The sequence below is a fragment of the Drosophila takahashii genome, chromosome 3R (assembly GCF_030179915.1).
Source record: "Drosophila takahashii strain IR98-3 E-12201 chromosome 3R, DtakHiC1v2, whole genome shotgun sequence".
In the NCBI taxonomy this organism is placed as follows: Eukaryota; Metazoa; Arthropoda; class Insecta; order Diptera; family Drosophilidae; genus Drosophila; species Drosophila takahashii.
In genome coordinates this window covers 11529284-11540235 of record NC_091681.1, presented here as the reverse complement: position 1 = coordinate 11540235, position 10952 = coordinate 11529284, and the positions used below count along the sequence as shown (strand labels likewise).

At 39.0% G+C, this 10952-nt stretch overlaps 2 protein-coding genes across 3 annotated transcripts; both read left to right on the top strand.

The window, feature by feature from the left end:
• Positions 1-3487: 3487 nt before the first annotated feature.
• Positions 3488-5989, top strand: LOC108068210 (facilitated trehalose transporter Tret1). 2 transcript variants are annotated; one of them, XM_017157637.3, is made up of 7 exons: positions 3488-3692; positions 3752-3866; positions 3937-4048; positions 4110-4240; positions 4567-4901; positions 4985-5397; positions 5451-5987. In XM_017157637.3, the coding sequence occupies exons 1-7, from the start codon at positions 3641-3643 to the stop codon at positions 5646-5648; spliced, it is 1356 nt and encodes a 451-aa protein (XP_017013126.2). In that variant the 5' UTR covers positions 3488-3640; the 3' UTR covers positions 5649-5987. The 2 variants fall into 2 exon arrangements, with proteins under 2 accessions (XP_017013126.2, XP_070073501.1); XM_070217400.1 differs by having other exon boundaries at positions 3502-3696; positions 5451-5989.
• Positions 5682-9560, top strand: LOC108068197 (facilitated trehalose transporter Tret1). Its single transcript, XM_017157624.3, has 8 exons — positions 5682-5821; positions 6285-6637; positions 6695-6812; positions 6870-6981; positions 7060-7190; positions 7781-8133; positions 8311-8723; positions 9000-9560. The coding sequence occupies exons 2-8, from the start codon at positions 6556-6558 to the stop codon at positions 9195-9197; spliced, it is 1407 nt and encodes a 468-aa protein (XP_017013113.2). The 5' UTR covers positions 5682-5821; positions 6285-6555; the 3' UTR covers positions 9198-9560.
• Positions 9561-10952: the final 1392 nt, after the last annotated feature.

The window sequence follows — 10952 nt, the reverse complement described above, 5'->3', positions numbered from 1 at the left end:
GTTTGATTTTCGCTGGGTTTATCTGCGTCTCTTTGGCTCGGCAGCGACTGCTCTTCCTTCTGCACACGAAGGCAGATGCAGATGCCGATTCATTGCGCCTGCGATTATGGATTCGGTGTAGCAAAAATGCTCAAATAATGGCAGCCGCAAATATTCCCACGAATCTCCAGCCATGGGGCACCGCGCAGCCAGCAGTAGCTATCCAGCATTGGATCATCGCCAATTGCTGGCGGTTCATGTAAAATTAACATTGGATTCTATTCAAAATCAGAAGTGATGGTCGTAATCACCCGCCAGTTGGCGCTTCTGCCTTCTGCCTGCTTAACGTGACTTTAATGGCGAGTTGGTTCTGGCTCTTAACTGGTTGGTGTAGTTCCTTTCATTAAAAGATATTGACAGTGTCTTGTTGTTTGCCCCATGCAAATGACATTGAGTCTGCGGCTTTTCTCATTAAGAATGGCAAAGCGGGCTGCATGCAATCAAAATGAATTGCTCAATTGATAACTTACAAGCGATTTGCGACCACTGAATTTTTTTTCAAGCTCATAATTAAGCCGTTAATATCCGCTGAAGTTTATACTTTGATTATATTTACAAATTAAACAAAAATAAAGTATCTTCATTAAATATTTAGAAAAAGCGTTGCACAAAAAGGCGAAATATAATAAAGAGTAGAACACTTTTAAAATATATATGTACTTTTTTTTCAAGGACTTAACCTTTCACAGAAGAGGCCTATCGAATATGTTAAAACAAATTAATGTTGTTCACATGTTTAACTAAACAAGAACACTTGCCAAATAAACAGAGAGCGTAAAGAAATACACACAAATTGAAGCACTCCCTTCGTGCAACAGTAAGCATTGGGCAATAACCTTAAAAGGTCGTTTTTCGTTTTGTTGAAAAGTAATTCAGCAAATTCGGTGGGTAAAACCGAGAGATCGGGCAAAGTGTCAAATCATTGTAGAAGAATCTAAGAAGGCATCTAGCCTATATTTAACCCCAAACTATCCATCACAGAAGCATGGATGGTGGGCCCTCATGCAATCGCGGCGTTGCCTTTGCCTTTTGTGAATTGAAAAACCATTTAACTCCCGTTAATTTTAACGCCCGTTTTCTATGCCAACCCAGTTAGATTGCCACACAGTCGCCGAGCCGAAAACAAAAGCGAGAAGCAGCCGAAATACGTAATGCAAGCGATAATTATTGCCTACAGGCCCCCAAAAACGTCTCCGGACAACCACCAAAAAGAAGCCCCCCTCCTGCAAAAAAGAAGAAAAAAACAGAAGCCACCGTGGCCTAGTCGTGTAGATGATTGAAAAGCGAAGAAGATTTGCATAGAAACGTGCGATTTTCGCCATGGCTAGGGGCCCCGATCGTCTCGGTCTCAGTCATGCTGGGCCACCAAAAGTATCTGGTAGATACTCCGGGTGATACACCCACACACGGCACGGTGTCAACGTGCTCGCCAGCCTGAGAACAATACTCGCTGCCTTCAATTACTCATCCATTCATGCCGTCATTCATTCAGCTTTCGGCTAAAGCCAAAAGCCTCTTTTTTTCTTACACCGATGCAGCAGCCACAATTTGTTGATTTAATTCTTCACTTTTTTTGGGGAATCTCTGGTTGATATCTTCTAGGCGCGGCTTTTGTTTTTTCTTTGTCTAATTTGCCCACATTCTTGGCCCTTTTTCATGTGAGAGAAGTCGCTGAAATTATGTTATACATTATTGTCGAGGCTGATTTTTAAAGTTTCTCGGACTCGACCCACATTTGTCAAGATCACGCAGATAACCCCATGATTAATGCTCAAAGTTTGTATTTTTGGGTAGCTTTGATAAATGTTTTTTTAAAAACGGAATTTATTTAACATTTTTTCAACGTAATCTTCTTGATTCGAAATCCTTGAAAGGTTCTCATACTTTCTTAGTTTTCTGACACCCTTGGTGTCTGAAAGAGATATGCAAACGCAAAGGTTATAAATAAACAAGCTTAACTGTTAATTAACTTTATATTTTGGTTTCAAATGAAATCAAAAATTTAACTAAATAAAGTAAAATAAAATACATAACTTTGGTTAAAGAAATAAATATTTATTAACAAAAATAATTATCACATCTAAAACATCAACAGCAGCCACAATATCACAGAATTCGACAGCTAAATGACATAAATTTATGTTGCTTTCAAGACACCTAAACGACGTAATCTTTTGTTTAAGCCACAAATAAATTAAAGTGAATCAGCTAATACAATAAGGTTAGTTAACCAACCTGTTGGGAAGAATAGAACTCCACACTTATCCATACGAAGTGCATCATCCACCCGGAATGTTAGCTAAACCAGATAAGCGGGTGAAAAGTGATGTTAGTGCCCGAAATCTAAAATCCCGAGCTTGTCAGTGCTTTTGGTGGGCCATTTATCCCCTCTGACAGATGAACAAACGAAAGTGATATCTCAGCATTCGAACATAGTGAACAATTGTGTGCTAATGATGAAAGACAAGCGGGCTGGCCACCAAAGAAGCGAAGCATGGGTAGTTATTGCCTTGGCTGTGTCAAAGTGCCGGACTGGGTTGTAATATGGTCACGGCTTGCCGTGGATTGCAGCCAGATGCAAATGACACAGAAAAAATTTGATATTTTTTATTGAGCATTTTACAAACGGCACAACAAACCGCAGGGCATGACCTCCGACCGTGCAGAGCTCCAGCCACGAAACCCGACGACGGAGTCTTCCAAAAGGAATCACGATGGGGCCGTTTTTGTGCATTAAAATGCAACTGAGATTTATGTAAGCGGCGGCCAAAATCTGGCGAGCTGGTAGCACAGGAACCCCTCATTATCGATCGATATAAGCGGCCAGCCGAGACAGTCGATGAGAGACTGACTGCCTGAGTGGGGCCAGGAACTGCGGATAATAACTTGATCGCAGGAAAATCATTTATTGTGACACGATCGCCGATTGGGACCCGATAAACCGATGCTTGTCTTGGGGAGAGATTCTCCCCCACTCGGCATTAACTTGTTGTCATGCTGTTTGATTGCCTTGCTTGTTTTATTTCTTTGATAATATCTTTGTGGGACCTAATTGTTGGGAGATAAAATACACAGTTCCGCGAATTTCATGATTTTATTATTTGTGTGTCCAACTATTTGGCTACCATAATCTCAATGAGTAGAGCATTTCCTCATCCACTTTGTTGTCATTTGGGTTATGAGTAAACATAAGATAAAAGTGAGTTTCATTTGTATTCGTAATTCCATGCCTCTTTGAAGGGGTTTCACCACTCTGATGTACTAAAAAAAGGGCATAAAAATCAATTTTGAACGTACAAATATCATTTAAGATATGAAAAAACTTTAATTACGAATAAATTGCGGGTGCCTTTAGAAAAAAATATTTAAGACAGTTTAGCTAAGAGCTACAACATTTCTTCGAAGTGTCCTATTTAAAAAACATTCTTATGTTTTGTAAATATATCATGTTTACATAGTCTTAACACTCGTACAAATTTGATTATTTCTTTGTAAAATAAAGGTTTTTTCCATAAGTTTCATGATGTTTGGGATTGTTTGCAATCTAAAGACAACTGAATATATCCTTCATTATATATAGAAATCTGTTAAATCGAAAAATATGGGAGTCTTTAGCAAGCGCACTCGCTGGCAGTTGCTTTCCACGTTAACGTGTGGGTGAGACCTTGATGGTGCGTTATTTCAACCGCTGATATATCATGCTTTATCCTAGTGTGCGTTATGTCGTTAACTCACGGAATAACACTGGGATGGTTTTCGCCTACTCTGCCCCTCCTAAAATGCGAAAATAGTCCGGTTGGTCGACTTGACATTAGCGAGTTGATGTGGTAAGTTAACAACGAATATAGTAACTTTATGTTCATAAATTATAATAACTGACGAGTCTGTGATTGCCAGGATCGGCGCTATGTTTGGTTTCGGCTCTCTGCTTTGTAATATGATCATTTGCTTCCCGCTCGCATTCTTTGGACTTAAGAAGTGCATGTATTTCGTGCCCATACCCAATATGGTAAATAAAGATCCATCCTCAGGTGCTTACTTAGATTTCAAGACATTGTTTTGTTTTTCAGATTCACTGGATTTTAATCTACTTTGCAACCAAATCAGTGTATCTCCACATGGCTCGACTACTGTTGGGAATATCTGGTGGTACTATGATGGTTACTTTTCCTATATTTGTCGCGGAAGTATCCGATAATAAGTAAGTCATTGTGAAAAAAGCTGTGATCGATAATTTCAAGCTTTTTAAGCAGCCGATAAGGCTGCACATCAATGTTATGATCATGTTTGTCTGACATCGAGCGATAAGATAGATATCCCAGAAAAACTTTTAATTACAATGCTATAAAATTATTTTGCCAAGAATGACGATAACATGAATGGTAACACAACCAGCCTGTTCACAAGATTATTTTTACAGTGGTGTCGAATTAGATTTAGAATGTCATTCGCTTAGATAACATTTTAATAATTATCTCTAATGACCTTAACAATTCAATACTAATAACTATTCCTTTTTTCTTCAAGCGTCCGAGGAACTTTAACGTCTTTCTTTATGCTGACCCTCTGCAGCGGCCTTACTGTGGGATTTGTATTGGTTCACTACATATCATATCATGTGCTACCATGTATCGTAATTGTCCTGCCCATTCTCTTTTTCTGTCTCCTCATTCCCTTCCCCGAGCCGCCACAAGATTTGCTGAAACGGGGTCGTGATGAAAAGGCCGCGAAATCTTTCTACTTCTACAAGAATTTGTCAAAGGACCCGACGCAACAGAACGAAAATCAAGCGGAATTTATAGTTTATCGGGATAAAGTTCTAGGTGGCGGCATTAAGGACAAGGTTACCTTTTCAGATTTCTGTGAGTAAAATATTCATATTATTATATTTACTCTGGTGCAAATCAGGAGTAGATTATATTGTTTAACATTTGTATTTTTCCAGATAACAAGGAGTCGGGAAAGGCCTTTGCACTGATCATTGTGCTTCTGGTTTGTAATCAGATGTCAGGATCCTTTGCTATTTATAATTATGCGTCGTCCATCTTCACAAGACTCGGAAGCAGAATGGATCCGAATATGTGCTCGATTTACCTGGGTGTTGTGCAGCTCTTTGGCCTGTCCAGTGCCGTTGTACTTGTGGATCGAGTGGGTCGCCGATGGCTGCTGATGCCTTCGCTGGCCGTGATGGGTCTGGCTGAGCTGGGTGTGGGACTGCTAAAATCCTTTGCCTCGCAGGACTTCTTGATACACCATGGCTGGGTTGGGCTGACTTTAATGTGCATCGTGGCATATTCGTCATCGTCTGGACTGGTAGCTCTTACGTTTGTCATCATCGTGGAACTGCTGCCCTTTAGGGTAAGCTTGTGCTTGTGTGGTAAATTACATTGTTTAGGTGTTATTAATTACAGATCCGCGCCCCTGGCATCTCCTTGAGCATGTGCGGACTTAGTTTGTCAGTATTTATGGCGCTCATGACGTATCCCGCGATGCTCAGCCATCATGGATTGCATATCTTAATGTTCATGTCGGCCAGCTTCTGCCTTCTAGGCTTAATAGTGCTGGGCATATTTTTGCCTGAGACCAAAGGAAAGAGTCTGACGCACTAATGTGTTTAGTGAAACCTGGCTACATCGATTTCACGTTGTTCAGATAAGTGACAAACTGCTGTTTGGTTAAATCGGTCCTTAGTGACAGGTGGTTGTGATAACGATAAATTACTTTTACCCAGTTATAATAATAAATGGAATCAACAACCGAACTACGAGATAAAAATTGAAAGGTGTGTGGATTTCAAGGCCTCATGAAATCTGCTTCCAACTTAATGGATGTCATATAATCATTATCCTTCTGTTGCCATTTTCCCTTGATAAAGAAGCATATAGGATAGGTGTTTTCATTCTTTATGTTCGGCTCCCGGTTAAAGAATCATATTTCCATGATAAGAAATTTTTAAATTTCGAGTCATTTTTTTTTAAATTGAAAATTTAAAAAACAATCATAAAGCGAGTGTAAATGCAAATAACCCTAATAAAAGAGAATTCATGTTTACAACTGTTTTGCTTGCAATGATTTTGCTAATCTTTACTAAATATTGTCGCCCAACTCATGCAATGTTCTTCAAATTTACATAGTTCTATTGCTCCCATCCAACAAGTTCAACAGTAAGATTAGCCTTACTGTCAAGGGCTTTGTTTTTTGATAGCCATTTTTTTGCAACAAAATTTACAGACTTCTTTTTCCAGACCTCTCCAAACCAAAACGTAGTGCATTAATCAGCGGTAAAAACTTAGTGACTACTTAACACTTATCTAATCTTCAACAATTTTATAATCGTCATTAATGTGTACAATCCCGAGAAGATTGGAAAGTGAGCGTATCTCGACGTGATTTCCACTACAAAAACGTTAGCCACCCAAAGTAAGAACCCTCAGTAGGCACACGACCGCCTAGCGGTTATTTTGCAATCCAAAAGCGGAACATTTTTGGGAGTCGCGAAAAATAAAGGCAGCCAAAATGACTGTCGATCCAAGTCAATCGCAGAAGCTGAGTGTTTTTAGTGCGCGGTACCGATGGCAGTTTATAGCCACCATGACGGGTGGGTTAGAGTTCGGAGGACCTCAGGAACACTTAATAAAAAACTAATTATTTACAGTGCACATAATGACGCTGACCCATGGAATTGCTGTGGGCTGGCTGTCGCCCTCTCTAAGACTCCTCGGCTCCGACGAAAGTCCTCTGGGAGAACCACTGACCATCAGCGAGGCTTCCTGGTAAGTGGTTTTCCTAAAATATGGAAGCATTTTGGTAAAGCTTTCCGATATTGACAGGGTTGGATCTCTTATCGGCCTAGGCTCGCTGACTGGCAATATAATCTTCGGACTGCTACTCGATCGATTAGGCCGTAAACTGTGCATGTATTTCCTGGCCATACCCAATATGGTAGATAACGCTTTAATTGTTTTGAAGGGGTTTCCCAAAAGCTTGAGTCACTTCACCGTGTTCTTTTCAATTCGATAGATTTATTGGATCCTTATCTACTGCGCCCAAGACGTTACATATCTTTATGCTGGAAGATTTTTGGCAGGAATGTCCGGCGGCGGCTGCTATGTAGTTTTACCCATATTTATAGCGGAAATTGCCGATAATAGGTAAGTTGCGTCACTTTCGAGTGAGGGACAACCATTCGGATTAAAGGTAATCTATTAATTATAGATTACTTCAAGTTTTACGTGCAGCTGATAAGGTCAGACTTCGTTCCTATACTCAATAATATCGGCACACATTTTTGTCTGCCTTTAAACGATTAGATAGAAGTCGGGGAAAATGTTTTATTTTTAAGGAATTACTTGGAATTATAGATTTCCTACTATTGCAATATTCATGTCACGCAAAGCTGAAATTTATTAGGTATCTTATCTTGAAAATGCAAATTTTCAATCATTTAAAATTTAACTGAAATATTATTGCGGAAGGTAACGTATTGGTTATGCTCGATTTTAATGTCAGTTTTCTATAAACTCGAGTTCTTTGAGGCCGCAAATGTAATGTAAACGTTCGCGTTATTTTAGAATATTTAAAAATAATTCAAGTAGTCTATGCACACTATTTTGATTTTATAATTGTAATTGTAAGGATTGTAGTTATAAGGACTTCAAAATAATTTAGATCCTTATAGAACCTTTACGATATTTAAAAATTTCCTTTGAGCCATAATATTAGAATATCACAACTATTCCAGCGTTCGCGGAGCCCTATCTTCCATGGCCATGATGTACGTTAGCATCGGCATGATGGTGGGCTTTACATTGGCCTCGTATCTCTCTTATTATCTGATGCCGTGCATTATCGTCGCGCTGCCGGTGGTGTTTATGCTGGCAATTATCGGCTTATCGGAGACACCACAATATTTGCTGAGGCGTGGACGCGATGATCAGGCAGAGAAGTCCTTCTACTTCTACAAGAATCTGAAGCCACCCACTTCATCCGGCAAGGAGGCTTCTAAGCATGACGCGGCTAAAACGGAGTTCGACACATTTCGGCTTCAGGTTCTCAGTGGCGGCGTCACCGAGAGTATTTCTTGGCGAGATTTCAGTAAGTGAGATAAGAAGTTAAATATAGATTAAGTTGTGTGATTATCAGCCTAATTAAAAAAGTTATTTGGAAGATCAACCTGACCAGAAAATTAGCTACTTCTACCCTACCTTTCTGATAACAATTATTACCACTTTGAAGAATAACATTATAAAGCAATAATTTGTACCTTCGCAGTCAACGTGCCTACTCTGAAGATATTCGGCCTGATTTTCGTGCTGATCATCTGCAACCAGCTGTCAGGGAGCTTTGCCATCTTCAACTACACGTCGCACATTTTTGCGGAGCTGGGCAACAAACTGGATCCGAACACCTGCACCATTGTGGTGGGAGCTGCCCAGCTGGTGGGCATCTTCAGTGCTGTGGCCCTCGTGGATCGACTGGGACGTCGTGTTCTGCTGCTCACCTCGATGGGTGGAATGGGTTTGGGAGAGCTGGCCATCGCCCTGCTGAAGTGTTTCGCCTCGGCGGAGTTCCTGGACCAGAATGGCTGGCTACCCTTGGTCATCATGTGTCTCGTGGCCTGCATTGCATCGCTGGGAGTGATAGCCCTGATCTTCATCATCATCATTGAGCTACTGCCAGCTAAGGTAAGTGCTGTGGAACAAAAGATTTATGAGAAATTGGGAATTAAACATTTTAATACTATTATTCGAGTAAACTTTAAATTTTCAGTGCATTAAAATGAGCTCACATTATTTTGTAACAACATTTTTCTCAAACAGATAGTTAAAATAAAAAAGAGAAAAGGATCACATTTTCCAAATAATGTCAGATAGTTCTTCCTTATAAATTTCTATTTTAGTAACATTTTTTATTATTGGACTTGCGATCACTTCATTTAACTTTTGCCTTACTAATTGCAGATCCGCTCCATTGGCACCTCCTTGAGCATGGCCACTTTCAGTGCATTTATCTTTGTGGCTCTGAAGATCTACCCCACCATGATCTACGATCAGGGCCTGGCTGCCACCATGTTCATGTCGGCGGGCATGTGCTTCTTCGGATTCATTGTCTTGGGACTGTTTTTGCCGGAGACCAAAGGAAAGCTGATGACGCACTGATGACATCAACCCCGGCCCAGCGGCCACGCCAGATTGTTGCTTTTGTTGGCGGTGCGAGCCCATTGCATAAGCTGCGGCATCCAAAATGCTCCCATGTCAAGAGTACTCACTCAATAACTTGTGGCACAATAGCGGCAACGGCTCATCCTGAACTCTTGAACTTAATTCAATTTTCGAGCGTTGCGGTTTTCTTTCGGATTTCTATACATAGAAATTTACTTAATTTGGTTGGGAGAAAGTCTCGGGGCTGTGATCTTGTGATTGATAAGCGCGAAAATTGTAAATGAATAGGCATAAGAAATTAATAGCTATAATTTACTTAAATATATTAGTTTGCGATTGAAAAAATAATAGTTGAATCAAGTTTTATTTAACGTAAGTTACAGACATAGGGGAGAGGTCTGTAGGTTGAGACACCTTTTGTTTTTAGTCTCCCATTTGGACATTCGCTTTTGAAACTTCACGTGTTAAGTACCGATCGAAAGCTTAGTCTTTTAGCTGTAAAATAAAGCAAAAAAAAATTTTTTTTTCCCTTGGGAAAACTAAAAAATAATTTTTTTTTAAAAGTGCCAAAAAATGATAATTTGAAAAAGAGGTCTGTAGGTTGAGACACTTTTTAAAGTCAATAATACTCACACAAAAAGTACTCCAAACTATAAGAAACTATTTATTTATGTTAATTTAATCAATTTTAGTTCGTCCTAAATTATTTCCCATCCATTTTTTAAGAACTTCGACCAAATAACAATTAAAATCAAAAGGCTCTTTGAACATTCACTTTTCCCCTAATATCAAAGAAATGTGCTAGGCAGAAAGTGACCTCTGTTGGCCTAAGGCCTTTTTGTATGAAAAACGGGTGTCTCAACTTACACGCTCAAAGTGTCTCAACTTACACAAAATGGGATGTTTCGGGAAAAAATTAATAACTTTTGTTCTGACTGTCACATTAAGCTGATTCTTTTTTTAATTAGTTAACAGTTAATATACTAATGTTTTAAATCTCTTACCAAGTTAATTTAAGGACGTTATTAATTTTAAATGGAATTTTGAAAAAAGTAGACAAAAACTTTTTTGGTGCAAAATGGTACACGACTCTCACAGCTTAAATCTGGCTAGAGCCTGGCTTATAATGTTTTCCCCAAAAGTTTTGTCACTAAAAAGGACTACAAAAAAAAAATAAAAAACATTTTTTTAGTGGAAAAGTTTTGAGAAAATTGAGTGTCTCAACTTACAGACTGTCTCAACCTACAGACCTCTCCCCTATAAGTAACTAAACGATCTCAAAACAAAGCTTTGCAAATTACCGTCGGAAATAAAAAAAAAGGAAATCCAAACGATGTCAGCTGGCAATACTGTCAAATTATTGATTATTGTTTAAAAATTCAAACAAGCATTCAAACATTTTTTGAATTTTTATTTATAGTTAAAAGACAGGTACTAACTCTACTTGCTTTCTAAATATTGCTTAAAAATATAGCCTGACCGTGTAGCTTTTAAAACTAAAATTTGCAAAATATTACAAAGTTTGATGTTTATAAATGTTTATTAAAACCAAACCAGAAAATTTAATTTAATTTTTAAAATTATATAATTTTTAATTTTGTACTTTTCTATCACACCGAGTTTTGTTCGCCACCCAAGTGGATAGTATTTCGCAGTGATAAGCCTGCGATGCAACAAGAAAACTCTTTCGGGCAGCCGTTTTCCATGCGATTACGCTGCGATGCAGAATTAATGAACTCGCAAAAGCGAATA

Coding starts and splice junctions, on each gene's coding strand:
- LOC108068197 (XM_017157624.3), top strand. CDS start 6,556: ATGACTGTCGATCCAAGTCAATCGCAGAAGCTGAGTGTTTTTAGTGCG. Junction 6,813..6,869: donor ACCATCAGCGAGGCTTCCTG/GTAAGTGGTTTT, acceptor CGATATTGACAG/GGTTGGATCTCTTATCGGCC. Junction 8,134..8,310: donor TATTTCTTGGCGAGATTTCA/GTAAGTGAGATA, acceptor GTACCTTCGCAG/TCAACGTGCCTACTCTGAAG.
- LOC108068210 (XM_017157637.3), top strand. CDS start 3,641: ATGGGAGTCTTTAGCAAGCGCACTCGCTGGCAGTTGCTTTCCACGTTA. Junction 3,867..3,936: donor GACATTAGCGAGTTGATGTG/GTAAGTTAACAA, acceptor TGTGATTGCCAG/GATCGGCGCTATGTTTGGTT. Junction 4,049..4,109: donor TCGTGCCCATACCCAATATG/GTAAATAAAGAT, acceptor TTTGTTTTTCAG/ATTCACTGGATTTTAATCTA.